Source organism: Corvus brachyrhynchos, unplaced genomic scaffold (genome assembly GCF_000691975.1).
Source record: "Corvus brachyrhynchos isolate BGI_N302 unplaced genomic scaffold, ASM69197v1 scaffold216, whole genome shotgun sequence".
Classification (NCBI taxonomy): domain Eukaryota; kingdom Metazoa; phylum Chordata; class Aves; order Passeriformes; family Corvidae; genus Corvus; species Corvus brachyrhynchos.
In genome coordinates, this window is record NW_008238443.1 from 358,919 (window position 1) to 372,339 (window position 13,421).

Below are 13,421 nucleotides of genomic sequence, written 5' to 3' on the forward strand. Positions count from 1 at the left end.
GAGTCTTGTTTCTCTTTCCTGTGCTGCATGTTAGACTAGAAATTACAAGTCAGAGAAGTGCACATCACCCTCAGAACACAGAATGGGAGGCTACTGTGAATTCTTAATTCCTGTTGGATTTTGTTCCACAGTTCAGGCTCAAAATGCAGTTTCAAACACCCAAAAGCCTTTTCCCCCTCTTTTCTCCCAAGGGAGTGGAGCTGAGTTGCCCCATCTCAGACTACGAAGTTCAAAGCATGGCATTAGCCCCTTGAAATGTGGCCTTAAGAGCTTGGTTTCTTTCACTTTAAAACAAACTCAGTGACTACTTTGGAAACAAACAGTATGGATTTTCCTGGGTGTTGGTTTGTTCCCAGTAGTTTGGAGACTATTCTTCAATGCAGCAGCTGCTGCTTGCACAAGAGGAGTCTTTCTTGATGGGCCAGCAGCAGGACCCACCCAAGGCGTTATAGTCCAAGACAGTTCAGGGGAGTTATTAACTTAAACAAAAACTACATTTGTTTCCAAGGCATGTCCAACATAAGCATGACTCCGGCAGAACACAGGGCATAAACTGACAGGGTGCTACAAGATTAGAATTCTGCCCAAGAGGATTTTCTAACTCCAGTAGGCATCAATGTCTTAATGAGAAGGCACTGCATTTGAAGAGAGAAAAGCCTTCCTTCCTGGGGCGAGGAGCTGTGAATCATTGGCCATTTCAGCAGCAATTTGTCTGGATACAGGCTGAATTACTTCTTTTTTTAAATAAAATTATTTACAAGCAAACTTTCTACAAAATAAACTTCTTCCTATAAAAACTGTGTTAGTAGTCTCTTCTTTCTGTGTGCCACTGTTTGTTTTCCTGATTAGTAGATCCATCTTTCCTGACCACATTTGACCAAGAAAGATACTCTCATGTTCATGCATACACAGATGTAGTAATTTTGATCCAACCCCACTCAAAGCAGGTCTTAGTAGACCAGGTTTCTCAGGCCCTTCTCCAATCAAAATCGAGGCATTTTAACAGGGACCTTAGGGAAAATCAAGCCCTGAGTGACGGAATTTAACGTTGGCTTACTTTTGTACAGAGAGGGTACATAAAAGGTAATTTTCTGTGGGAGACAGTTGTAGTTACAAAGGCATTGGCAGTTTCTCTCCCAAAGTCAGTTTCATTTTGTGTATTTCCACACCAGCTCTACAGACATCATATCCAAATTCAGCAGATGGCAAGGCCCAACGTGTGGTTCTGAATAATCTTCAGCAAAACGCACAGCTGCCAAAAATGCATAGAGAATTAGGTACTTCCGTGGTCTGTGCTTCTTCACTGCATGTGTCCCTGCTGGAGTAACTTCATTTCCACAGACTGTCTGTCCTGACAGCTTTGGGAGAATCCACCCCATCAGCCAGTTTATCCATGCACCTACAGGCTAAGGCATCAGTGTCCCTTCCCATGACTTCGTTCTTCATGGCAAGCTAGGAATGCCACGTCCCCAGCTGTACAATGACAGTGATTTTTAAATGTTGATGAAGAGTTACATTTTATTGTTCTGTTTTTAAGCCTCTGGGCAGCTGTGCCTACTTTCTCTTAGAATTTCTGCCTTGGAGTCCAGTGTTCCTGGACAGAAACCACATCTACAAATGGTCTTTTCAGCAAGCTGGTCCAGTTCAGACATCTGTTTTGGTTTGTATTTTACAAATATGTGTGTGAATATTAACATGCAGCACCTAACTGTGCTTTTTTGGGGGACTGTGTACTGCTCAGATAAACACGTAATAAACAGTTAAATGTCTTCCTTTATAGAAGCCAGTTGTTTGCCTTCTTGCTTTTTTAAAAACAAAATGTCAACAGAAAGGCATGGAGACCAGTGTCATTACAGCATATACCTTCATGTCCTGTTACAGCTGTTTCTCACAGCCCAGGAAAATTGTCACAGGCAGCTCAATTTAAAGTTGTATCCTTCTTTGCTGTACCCACTATTGAAATTATTGCAAAGATCTGTGTTTTGGTAACAGTAGTGTTGTGTGCTCGCCTGTTTTTCATTCCAAGTCACGACGTTTGTTGCAGCCCAGCTTTAAGTTGCACAGAATGTAGAACAAAGCAAACCCTCCCTTGTGCGATCCCCTTGGTGGGCCTGGGTCTGCTCTGCCCAACACCTCCCAGCCCCCCGATGTACGTGTCTGCAGACACTGCTGTGGAGCCAAACACACAGGGGCATTTCTTCCAGAGGGGTTAAACAGCCAGGCTCTTCACATTGAGGGTGAGGGCTGTAGGTGACTGGGGAAAACAAATCACTTAATAAACAATACCTCTGATTAGATAGGGATGAACAAGCTGGACTTTGAGACAGTTAAGCAAGACTGCAGAGTACAGAAAACAGGAAACATCCAGCATGGTGGGGAGAGGTGGGTAGGAGGCAGACTCCACTCTGCTCCAGCCTGCTCAGATTAGACTTTAACCCCATCACGCAGGCAGCAGCCTCTTGGGGCAACAGAGCCAGGTGTTTTTCATGTGGATGAATATTATTCTTGGACATCCTTCCAACTCCCAATGTTTTTTTCCATTTCAATCGATTTTACAGGTCTGACCACATCCAAATATAGTACTTAATTTACTTAAGTGCAGAGAGAAGCTGTAAGTTTTAAATTTTTCTCATGGCAAACACATCATCTCTGAAGTTGCTTAAACCATGTCTTTCTTTTTCATCATTCTTTTTGAGGTGTACTACAATTTATCTCTTCCCATTTACTTATTTTTTTATAGAAAATGCTAGTTCATTTGAGTAGTTAAAGGCAAAACATTACCAGAATTATACTGCTAGAAACAGACAGTAAAAATCACAATCTGGAAAACCATAAGCAATTAAAATATTTTTATCTGTTGTCTTTAAAACAGGCTTTCTGTTTATATTAATATACTTTATCCAGCAAGACTTCACCTAAAACTGAAATGCACAACTGTCAGATCCTTTGACAACAAGGCTGGGTATAACAAGGACAGCAATTAAATTAACTTCTACTACAAAAATCCAGTACGTACATTGTCAAATTCCAAAAAGTAGACCCACAAATTAAGAACTAAGTAATAACCCATGCCACATGTGAATACAGTTTTCAATGGTCCTTAATATTTTTACATGCATACTTCTGTCAACTTTTGTACGGCCATTTCAGTTCAAAACAGAGACAAAATTTTGACACCAGCAACATCTCCAAGCCATTCAAATAGAAAATTCACTTACGTTGTGCCACATTTTTGAGAGGAAGTGCTAGACACTTGTGTTTTAACCTTACCAATCTCCATTATAGCTAGCTACCACCTTCTGTTTCTGTGCTATGAAAGGCACAATAATGAACATTTAAGCTCTCTAACTAGTTATGCATCTTGTTTGCAGTGATGTTTCAAACACAGGTATAAAGTTTTTTATATTGCAAGACAGTTTATATCAGCTCTTTCATGAACACATAAACAAGCCATAACCTGTGCAGAAAACCCTCGGTCACTGCATGTAGTTAGATAGGTATTTAAGCAATCAATTCTCAGACATCCAGAACACAAAAGCAGCTAGTAACCCTTTCTCTAATAAAAGATTACACTCTTCACTAAAAAAGTGTATCAGCAATCACGGCAAAAGTCTGCATAATCATTTTTAAGAATACAAAAAACTGAGAGTAATTGTTCTTTAGTGCAACTGACCTCCCTTCTTGTTCACCCTATCCTTATCCTTTCCTGGCATCTTTGTCCTATGTCTTTCTCCCCATGCCAGAGGCACAGGGGGATGAGGAACCCTAGGGACGCAGAGGAGAGATGGTTCTGCCTCTGAATCTGAATTCCTACTGGGAACCCTGCCTTCATGGCCATGGGAGAGGTGTGAGAGTTGCCAGTTCTGAGTTCAAACACTACCTCTGTGAGAAAGAATTACAGTTTGGATAATACACCAATTTTGCCATGGAATAGTTACTGCAGGCAGTGATTTTGTACTTTTTATGGGCCAGGTTAGTTGTTTGGTTAAATGCAAGTGCACTGCATTCCCCTCATGATGCAAGCTTTTTCCTCTTATTATTATTTAAGAAATGATACTACTATAACTTATTTTTTAGAAGTACAAGTACTCCCAAAGTATCATTATGTGTGATAGAAATATACTCTTTTCCAGTGTCATTTTAATATCACTGTTATTTCTGCACAGTATGGGTCTGCATACTAACACCTTACAGTGACATAATGTGCCATGATTTCTCATTCCATATTCCTGCCTGAAAAGGCTCCCACTTCTAAATTAAGTGAAAAAGTTAAGCATCATGTCCATTCACTTTTTTATCTCCTCTGTCCTCTGTGACAACAGTAAGTCTCTGTGAGGACCTGTAATCCTAGTGCTCGGATTGCTGGATTGAAGGGTTAGAAAGCCTAGAAAGGCTCATAACAGCAAGCATCCACCTGTAAATACTTTTATATACTTCTGAAAGAGTTAAGAATGCAAGCTGGGCTGCAGGGGATTATTTAAAGTGGTATCTAAGTGTCTGACACTGCTTTTTTTCAAGAAGACTCCCACAGATTTTCTGTAGTAGCCTGTCAGACCATATCACAGCCAACACTGGGAAAAAAAACACTTCCAAGTACTTCCCTCCTGTGTCAGCTTCTAGCCAAACCAGGAACAACAGGACCCAAACTCTGGTTTTGAAGAAGAAGACCACCAGTATGACACCTTCTTGGTCTCAAGAGGGTCTTAGATAATGTATGTCATTAAAAATATTTGTAATCTATCTTAGATGCCTCTGTTGTGGTGGAGAAACTTTAACCAGCATGGGGTTTGTCTTTCTGAGGATGGGAGAAACGGAATGTAAAGCAAACACTGTAAAGCAGGGAAGGCTTTATGTCCATGTTATGTGCCACAGCACCCTTCGGCAAGAAAAAGCAAAACAGCATGGGTCAGGAAGGGCAACGTGCAAGAAAACAGAGGAACACAGGCACAAGGCCTTCGACTGGACGGCGCTCTCAGCTCTTGCAGAGGTTTCTCTGCTGACTGTCAGGCTGGCAGCTTCCTGAGATTTCCTACAAGCACTGACCTTGGCATGCAAAGGCACAAGAGAGGCTCAAGGACAAAGTGAGGAAGCGCCCTAGGGAGGACAGTATTGCAGAGAGAGAAATCAGGTGTCTCACCCTGTCCATGTGGAGGCCAGAGGGGTCACTGCATGAGCCAAACGAACGGAGAAACGACGTCATTCTTCAGGCAAACACTGGGTCTTTGTGGTAAAAACGTGCCAATGTCCAAGGTTGCAGAGGGTGTTGTTCCTGAGTGTATGATGTTTGTCCAGCAGTGCCTGTGCTGTCCTTCCCTCCAGGAGTACTGGTCTGCAGGATGGGGAGAAAGAAAATAAAGCAAATAATCAAGTCTATGGGTCTGGACTTGGTGAATGGCTGTTGTGTGGATTCATATAAACTGCAGTGCTGGTACACTGCTTGTACAGCATCAGTATTTTTCACTGAAAAATTTTGCTAAGCAACACAGAAGTCTGTATGTCGCTGCAATATGGGTGGGCATGTCAGTGGGATTTGGGTGGGAAAATCTGGCTTGCAGCTGTGCACCTCCATGTGGGCATGTCTGGTCTGACAACCATTTTTTTCACATGTACACTGTGTTACAGGACATCAGAACTTGCTCTTTCATTAAACCTGACACTGTAGCATCACATTTTGCCTTTCCATATACCAACTGGAAAAGGAAAATATGTTTCCATGCTAGACTTTCCAGTGAGGAAAAGCAGTGTAACTCTTAGGAAATCACTGAAATGGCACCAGCCTGACAGAGGCCACTGAAATGATACCATGATATCTCATGCCAGTTAAGGATCTGTTGCATTGTTCCTGCATTTTATTTTCTCCTCTTTCTTCCTGCAGTTTCCCAAGTATAAGCTTTCAGAAGATCTAACCCTAAATGATAAAGTTGTGCCCAAGATACCTGTAAGCAATTTCCGTGGTTTCTCTTGTAGTTCTTTTTCATCTGCTTTAGAAAGAGAAGGAATAGTTTGAAGTAACTGGAAAACATCTGTTTCACTGCATGAATGGCCTCATATATGCAGGGGAGGGGAAAGGGGAGGAACAGCAGGAGCATGACCAGGTCCCATTGGAGGTGCGTGGTGGTGGTCTGATAGCCAATGACCGACCTTGAGCAGTGACACCTCCCTGGACAGCTTGCGGAGGAGGAGGGACAATGAAGGAGTGAAGGGGGAGGGGAAAAAAAAAAAGCCCCACCAAGAATTTTATAAAAGTTAGTGATTAGAAGGACCCGGTCTCTTTGCCTGCAAACATCTCACCAGAAGCTTGTAGCAGCAGAGCCACTGCCCACAAACAAGTAAGCATAATAATTTAATTTCTAAACTGTAAAGCTGGTATATATATCAGCCACTGAGACCTGGTATGTTTATCTACAGTGGGCTTGGGAAGTTGTTTTTGGTTTTAATTTTTTTGTTTCAGGAACAGCTTGTGAGAAATAAGCATTCAGCCATTCTGCAGTGGTCTTCCAAAGTGATCCATTTGCTGCTAACACTGGCTTTCTAACTTAGCTTAGTCACTTGGAACTCCTGGAGTGAGTGAGTGGATCCTTCGTCTAAGGGGACCAGAACAATAACATACCCGCATTGCTTTCTGTCGCTTTGTTTTGTGTTTGTTTTTGCTTGTGGTGTACACTAATTTCTGTTTTGCAAGGAGAACAGAGCATGACTGGAGAAGGCAGCTGGTCCTGACACACATCAGTGCTGACAGCAGCGCAATTACCTGTGTTTGTCGGGCAGCTTCTTCTGAAGCATTAGTGCAGTGGTGCGGATAAGATTCTTTGGCAGGGGGGTGCAAGGTCTGCAGTGCAGGAAAATAAAACTCTTGCATTAGGCTGTAACCTTTCAAGCTGTGAACAGCCAGAATACAAAATTGCTCAACCAGCTCAAATCCTCACTGAGTCTGTGATCCTCCATCACTTTCTCAACTATCCCATGTGCTTACCCAAAACTATTTAGCCCACCTGAGACTCTCATCACTGCTTCCCCCAACCTACCCTGGTGGCAATACAAGACTTGAATTCTCATGCAAGTTTTAACAGCAATTATTCACCTTCCCTGAGAAAAGTCTAGCCCTGAAAGAGAAGTAGCTTCTCCCTATTAACACTTGCTTCCAAGCAACCATCTTCTTGCCACCTCAGCCACATCTAGCCATTCTGAGTGCTCTGCACTGACTGCAGAGCACAGGTCTCTGAATACATAACCTCCTTGCATAGTTGCTAGGGAAATGAAATAGGGATACATTTGCTCATGGCTTGAGTATAGCTCTGAGGCTAACATGGGAATCAGGACAGGGAACTTCAGATCTGCAGCTCCACCTGGGACAGGGTGTTGAATCAAGGTCTCTAGACAGAACAGGAAGATGGTAAAACAACTCAGAGAGCAAAAAAACCCAAGCAATTTACCTTCATATATGTCCCAAAGGACCTATGGAGGTGGTGACATTAGTATGCCAATCAAAAACATCTGTCCCTTTTCCTAGGTGACAGAAGTCTGAGCATCTATTTTTGTCCCATACTGTTGAGACTTTTTAGAACACAGAAATGAAAACATTTTACTAACTCAAAACCTTCATCTTGGTACAATGATGGGAGAAACATCCTGTTCTTTCCTGAAGGCTCCTTCATAGCTAGTGGAGTCACCACTTCCACCTTGACTCCCTGAAGCAGGTACTCACAGAGAGTCACAGGGTAATTCAGGCTGAAAGGGACAGAGGAGGTCTGCAGTCCAACCACCCCCTGCCCAAAGCAGGCTTAGACACGAGGTCAGACCAAGGTGCTCAGGGCTTTATTCAGGTGGGTCTTGGCAACCTCCAAGGATGGAGACACTGCAGCCTTTTTTGTCAATCTGCTACATTGCTTGGCTGTCCTAGCAGTGAAAAAAATTTCTTCATATTCAGTCTGAATCTTCTTAGTTTCAGCTTGTGCCTGTTGTCTCTCACTGTCCCATCACAGCCTCTGTGAAGAGCCCAGCTCTGCCTCTTCGATCACACTCTGTAGGTACTGAGGGCTGCTGAGAGGTGCCCCTGAAGCCATCGCTGCTTGAGGCTGAACTAGACCCAGCCCTGCAGGCTTCTCCTCACAGAGCAAGTGCTCCAGCCACTGACCTTCTTGGTAGCATCTGTTGAACTAATACAGTCTGTCAGTGTTTTTCCTGTACTGCAGGGGCCTAACACTGGATGCAGAACCCAGATGTTACCTACAGACTGCTGAGCCAAGGGGGATCACCCCTGTCCTCCCCTGGCTCTCCTGGCCAGACCCCTGCTCACACAAGTTCTTGAGCCCTTGCTGCTGGGCCCCTATTCAGCTTGCTGCCTGACAGGGCCTTCAGCCACCCCCAAAGACCTGTTCCCTCATCCCAGCAGTCCTGGGGGAATGGCTGCCAGGGCTCTGCACCCCACACGATGTCTGGGCATTTGTCTTGGCTGGACTGCATGGTGCTCCTGTTGGCCTCTTCCCACCCCCACATCTAGGCTCCTCTGGATGGCTGCCCATCAATCAGGCATATGAAGTAGTCCTGCCAGCTGTGTGTCTTCTGCCAACTAGATAAGAATGTGCTCTGTCAGCAGGACAGGGCCAGGCTTGCCCAGCCGTTCATACCCATCTGTTTTCACCACGCCCAAGGAACCAGGCTTATTTAGAAACAGCTTTTTAACGGAGCTCCACAGAGAAGTGAGGCCAGTAACCACAGATATCAACTGCAGTGAGAATACAAGGTGCCTAACTCATTGTCTACCTCTTCTAAACATACAAGCGCAAAAGAGAAGTAAATTCAATCAGGCCAACAGTGTACATGCAGTAGACTAAATTTTTGAATACTTTTCATTGTCCCTACCAACTGTATTTATCTGTTTGTATGTTCAGCTGCTTCTTCTTCAAACCCTGTTCTTTGGAAGCAGAATCTCTTGTGTTCAGAGTTTGTATTGTCAACTGTCAGAGATGGTGCTAAAGGGCTGTGTTTACTAGTAATTGAAAAGGAAAAAGCTACATGTGTGTGATACAAACTGTTATTTAAAACTTTGGTCCTGTACTTCTGGAATCAATTTTATAAAAGAAGGCAGTGAGGAGACCCAAGAGAAAAACTTAAGAGATTCTGATCCAGTCTTTTCCCACTTGCAAGCCAGGACTCAGGTGAGATTTAAAGTAAGATTAGAAGATGCCAGTCGCTTGGGGTGCTTGGAAAGAAAAGATGCCACGGATGTATTAAAGTTTCTAAGATGATTGGAAGCGAAATGTAACAGTGTTCCTTCTCCTATTCATCTTGACTCTGCTCTTTGGTTCTCACTATTAATATTAACAGGATGCAGTGCTTGTGCTGCCATCACGCATTTCCCCTCAGCCCTTCTTCTTTTATGGCAGCTGAGAAAAACACGAGATTTCAGCATTACAGTATTTACTTTTACAACTGTGCTGTCCCCACACCCCCACCTCCTACTGGCCACAGGCCGGGGGCTGAACAAAGAAATTTGTGTGCTTAAGGAGCTGTTGAAGCCTGACAAGCACTCTAGGTAGCTACAAAGCTGGGGGGGTTGTGCAGTTTTATTCTTTTGAAGGCTTTTTTAATTCTACTTAAAAAAAATATATAAGCAGATACTATAGAGGGAATGCATTGTATTCATACAATGTAAAATCAATGTGAAATCACTTGAGCTTATGACACTTAGCCCACAGCCTAAAATGGGTAAATAAAAATGAAGTTTCTTGAAAAATCTTCATGGTGGGACAACTCCCAGTTACTGAGATCATTAGAACTTTTTTTCTTCCTGGAAAAGTTGTCAAATTAAACAGATAAATCAGAGTAAGACAAATAGGCTTTGTTCTTGGAAGAATGAAATGAGCTGTGCAGCTGTGGCAGCCTTTTTCTCAGGAGCTGTGAGGTGATATATCCAGATCTTTAAGAAGGGGCATTAACACTTCTGTGGATGTGCTGGGAGCTTACTCTTTACAAGGCAGCTGTGTGAAATGTTACTGAAGTGTAAGGCTTCTCCACTCCTCTTCTGCCTGCTCCCCTGCTCAGAGCAGGACCTTACAGCAGAGACACCCTTTCTGAAGGCAGACATAAGATTCCCAGAGATTATGATTCACATGAAAGCATCACAGAAAAAGAAAATCCTGAATCAAGGGTACTAGAACATTCTGCACCTTTAAGCTATTATAAGGTTTACAGTTGTTCTTTTGCCCTCATTTCTTCACCATTTCAGCTAGAAACACTGTGCCTTTTATTCGTCCCTGTAGCTCAGCCAGGTAGCTGGGAACCACTCACTATGGCCTTAAAGATCATTCTGAGGAGACTTTGGGCAAACCTCCACCTGCTTCTTCACACTCAATGAGATAATTTGCTGTCTTCCAATTCATCACTCTGAAACTACACTTTGTTGTTTCAGTCTCTCTGAGTACTCACTTGGAACACCATTATTCACTGTATTTCATATTTTGAAAATACTCGTATTTCTGTATTTTGAAAATTTGCCTTGAAGACTGGTTTTGAGTGATAAGTGTCTCCTTGTTATCTTTAGGCAAACACTGGGAACAAGTGAGATAGAGCAGCATTAGTCTCATTGTTTGTTGCATTGCTGGAAAGAAAGTGTACCCATCATAACACGACTGCAGCAACCAGTGATCTTGCATTCCAGCCAGCTGGATTCAAAGTTACCTGGATACACCTCCTGGTGCTGTAACACAGCTCCAAACTGCAGCTCTAAAAACCCACCCCTGATTCAGCAATTCATTAGCTTTGACCTTGGAAAGATCACATTCTTGCCAGAGCACAATTTTCCAGTCTTGTCCACAGAGACTCTGAACTACTGGAGCGATTCCTTATAGTTTTGCATAACCACTTACTTAACAGTAGTGTGGTTTTAACTGAGGTGCTCATCACCAAACTATTATTACAGTAATCATAATAACAAGCCAATTTCCTCTTTCTAAGACATATCCAACACAGAAAGCAGGTGAGGGGTAAGGAAAGTTGTAGTTGAACTTAAGTAGCTATTAAGCAGCATAAAGCACAGATTTTCAAATTCTTCTGGGTGATCTGAAAACGCCAAGAGCTGAGCGTGATGGAGCTGTGATCACCACAGTAGAATGATGGTTCCCAGAGTTCTGACCACAGCCTGGCATACAGAGAAAGGTAAGCCTGTTTCACCAGGACCACAGCAAGAAGGTATTTCAGTCCTTTGAAAAGCAGGGAACTCCCCCTAATTTCACACAATCTTCATCCTGCACTCCTTCAACTTCCCTCTAGACCTAAAATGACTCACTGTGGTAAGCTGCATGTGAAAAATTCCAGCCTCAGCTCACAAAGAGGTAAAGCAGACATCTGGACACTGCATCTGACTGATCTGTACTGGCAGACAATGCCATTTGAATCTTGCAGGATAACATTACCAGTACCAAAGTACCTTCAGCTATGAATCAGGTATAGCTGTTACCATACTCTGTTACCATACTCTGATGGCACTGCTGCCAGAAAATCTTGGCACCCTTTGACATGCTATACAGAACTCTGTACCCTATCATGAGTAACAGACAGACTCTTTGTTGTTTCTCCCCATTATGCCCTTCAGCAGAGAGGATAAGACAAGGATTCCCTGGCAACACAGCATCTGTGTGCAGGGAAATAAGAAGTTGGACTTGGCTGCCTACATATTTATATGGGGCAAAATATTTTCTGGCCATCTCTGATGAAATGGGAAGTGGCATGTTCTCACTCCTCTCTCAGGCAGCGTGTGGGGATAGAAAATGCAAACACTATACAGAGGCCTGGCCTTTTGGAGGGGAACATGATATTTGAGATCTTTTATGTTGTTTTAATTAATCACCTTCTGGATTTACCACCCACTGATGAAAATACAGGTGTTGCTTTAACTATTCCATATGATAAACTGAAGGAAGAGAGTTTTTCTGTTTCAGACTAACAGGCTTATACACTCAAGAAAGTAACTTGCACTATTCAGATGATCAGAGAAACTGTAATTTAATGCCATATAACCAAAACTTCAGTAAGACCAAGAATTTTGTCATATCAAGACAGAACCCAGATTTCAGGCGCTGGATATTTACAGCTGGTAAGCCTCTGCCACAGCTGAAAAGGTAGAAATGAGGGGTGAATTCTCCTAAGAGCCCAGGTCTTCTGCAGAGGAAGCAATGCATTACAGTTCTGAAGGCAGCCATAGGGAGGAGAATTACAAACCAAGGCAAAAGGCTGGTGAAAGAAAGTCAACCAGACACAGCAGCAAATACTGCCAACACAGGCCGGAAATAGAAAAGGGCAGTGCTAGGAAATGTGTAAAGATAAGCAGTGGAATAACTGGCATTCAACTGATGGGAACCAAAAAGTCTGCAGAGTCAGCAATTTGCATACTTGTTACTTGGTGCATGTTTTTATGACAGACTAACCTTCCTTATTTTCTGAGCAAATCCAGGTAAATTGAAGAGTCTTTCCCACTTTGGTTCTAGATGGATGTGGCAGGACGTGTGTCCTTCATTTCTCTCTAGTTTTTCCACCCACACCAAACCTAGAAGAATTCTAATGGATTTCTGGTCATATACCTATGATAACGTGGACCACACAAGCACCAAGAGCCCTGCGCTGGGAACGCGTCATGTCATTGGTTCACAGTCTCCCCCAGCTTGTAACAGTGATTCTCTCCCACAGATAAGTCAACATGACCCACCAGTTCCCAGCACTGTCTCCAGAGCAGAAGAAAGCTCTTTCAGACACTGCTCAGCGGATTGTGGCTTCAGGAAAGGGGATCCTAGCTGCAGATGAATCAGTCGGTGAGTTCTGGACATCAATCAGTTAGCAGTACCCAAGATGTTTTTTCCTTTCAGTTTTGCTTCATATTTGAAATCAGTGGAGTAGATGAAAAACACTTAGAAACTCTTGTCTGAGCAGAAACAATTCAGCCAGGCAGGGCTGCAGCTATAAAAACAAAAGCTTACAAACTATGGGTTGAGAAGGGAAGTTCTGAACTGAAGCCCCAGTTCATTGCTACTTACTGGGACCAGGAGGCCAGCCAAGCCTAGAAACCTTTGTCTGGCCCTTGTCTACCTCACTAGGTACCATGGGGAACAGGCTGCAGAGGATCAATGTGGAGAACACGGAGGAGAACCGCCGAGCTTTTAGAGAGATCCTCTTCTCTTCGGACACTTCCATCAACCAGAGTATTGGGGGCGTGATCCTCTTCCATGAGACCCTCTATCAGAAAGACAGCAATGGAAAGCCATTCCCAGCACTCATTAAGGAAAAAGGCATTGTGGTGGGAATTAAGGTGGGTATCTGTATGTGTGTATGTGCCTGGCTGGCACCATAATCCAAACACAACTTCCACAGAAAATGATGATTGGGATGTTTGGGGTTGCACTCTCTCCTAAAGAACGCTCCCCCACCCT

General features: G+C 43.3%; 2 protein-coding genes and 1 long non-coding RNA gene across 3 annotated transcripts in view; 2 read left to right on the forward strand and 1 right to left on the reverse strand.

Moving 5' to 3' along the window:
- Positions 1–1,327, forward strand: part of TMEM246 (transmembrane protein 246) — a 14,763-nt gene extending 13,436 nt beyond the window's left edge. The window contains exon 3 of the mRNA XM_017736641.1: positions 1,173–1,327. Within this exon, the coding sequence (XP_017592130.1) occupies positions 1,173–1,327 (155 nt within the window). The remainder of the gene's footprint in view (positions 1–1,172) is intronic.
- Positions 1,328–2,834: 1,507 nt separating this feature from the next.
- LOC108447254 lies at positions 2,835–6,126 on the reverse strand. The gene is made up of 2 exons (XR_001862711.1): positions 5,937–6,126; positions 2,835–5,329 (listed from the first exon to the last, which is right to left on the reverse strand). It is a non-coding gene; the product is annotated as an uncharacterized LOC108447254 (long non-coding RNA).
- A 103-nt stretch (positions 6,127–6,229) lies between these two features.
- ALDOB (aldolase, fructose-bisphosphate B) overlaps positions 6,230–13,421 on the forward strand; it is a 10,145-nt gene continuing 2,953 nt past the window's right edge. The window contains 3 exon segments of the mRNA XM_008635552.2: positions 6,230–6,329; positions 12,685–12,806; positions 13,089–13,300. Coding sequence (XP_008633774.2) covers positions 12,695–12,806; positions 13,089–13,300 — 324 coding nt within the window. The 5' untranslated portion in view covers positions 6,230–6,329; positions 12,685–12,694.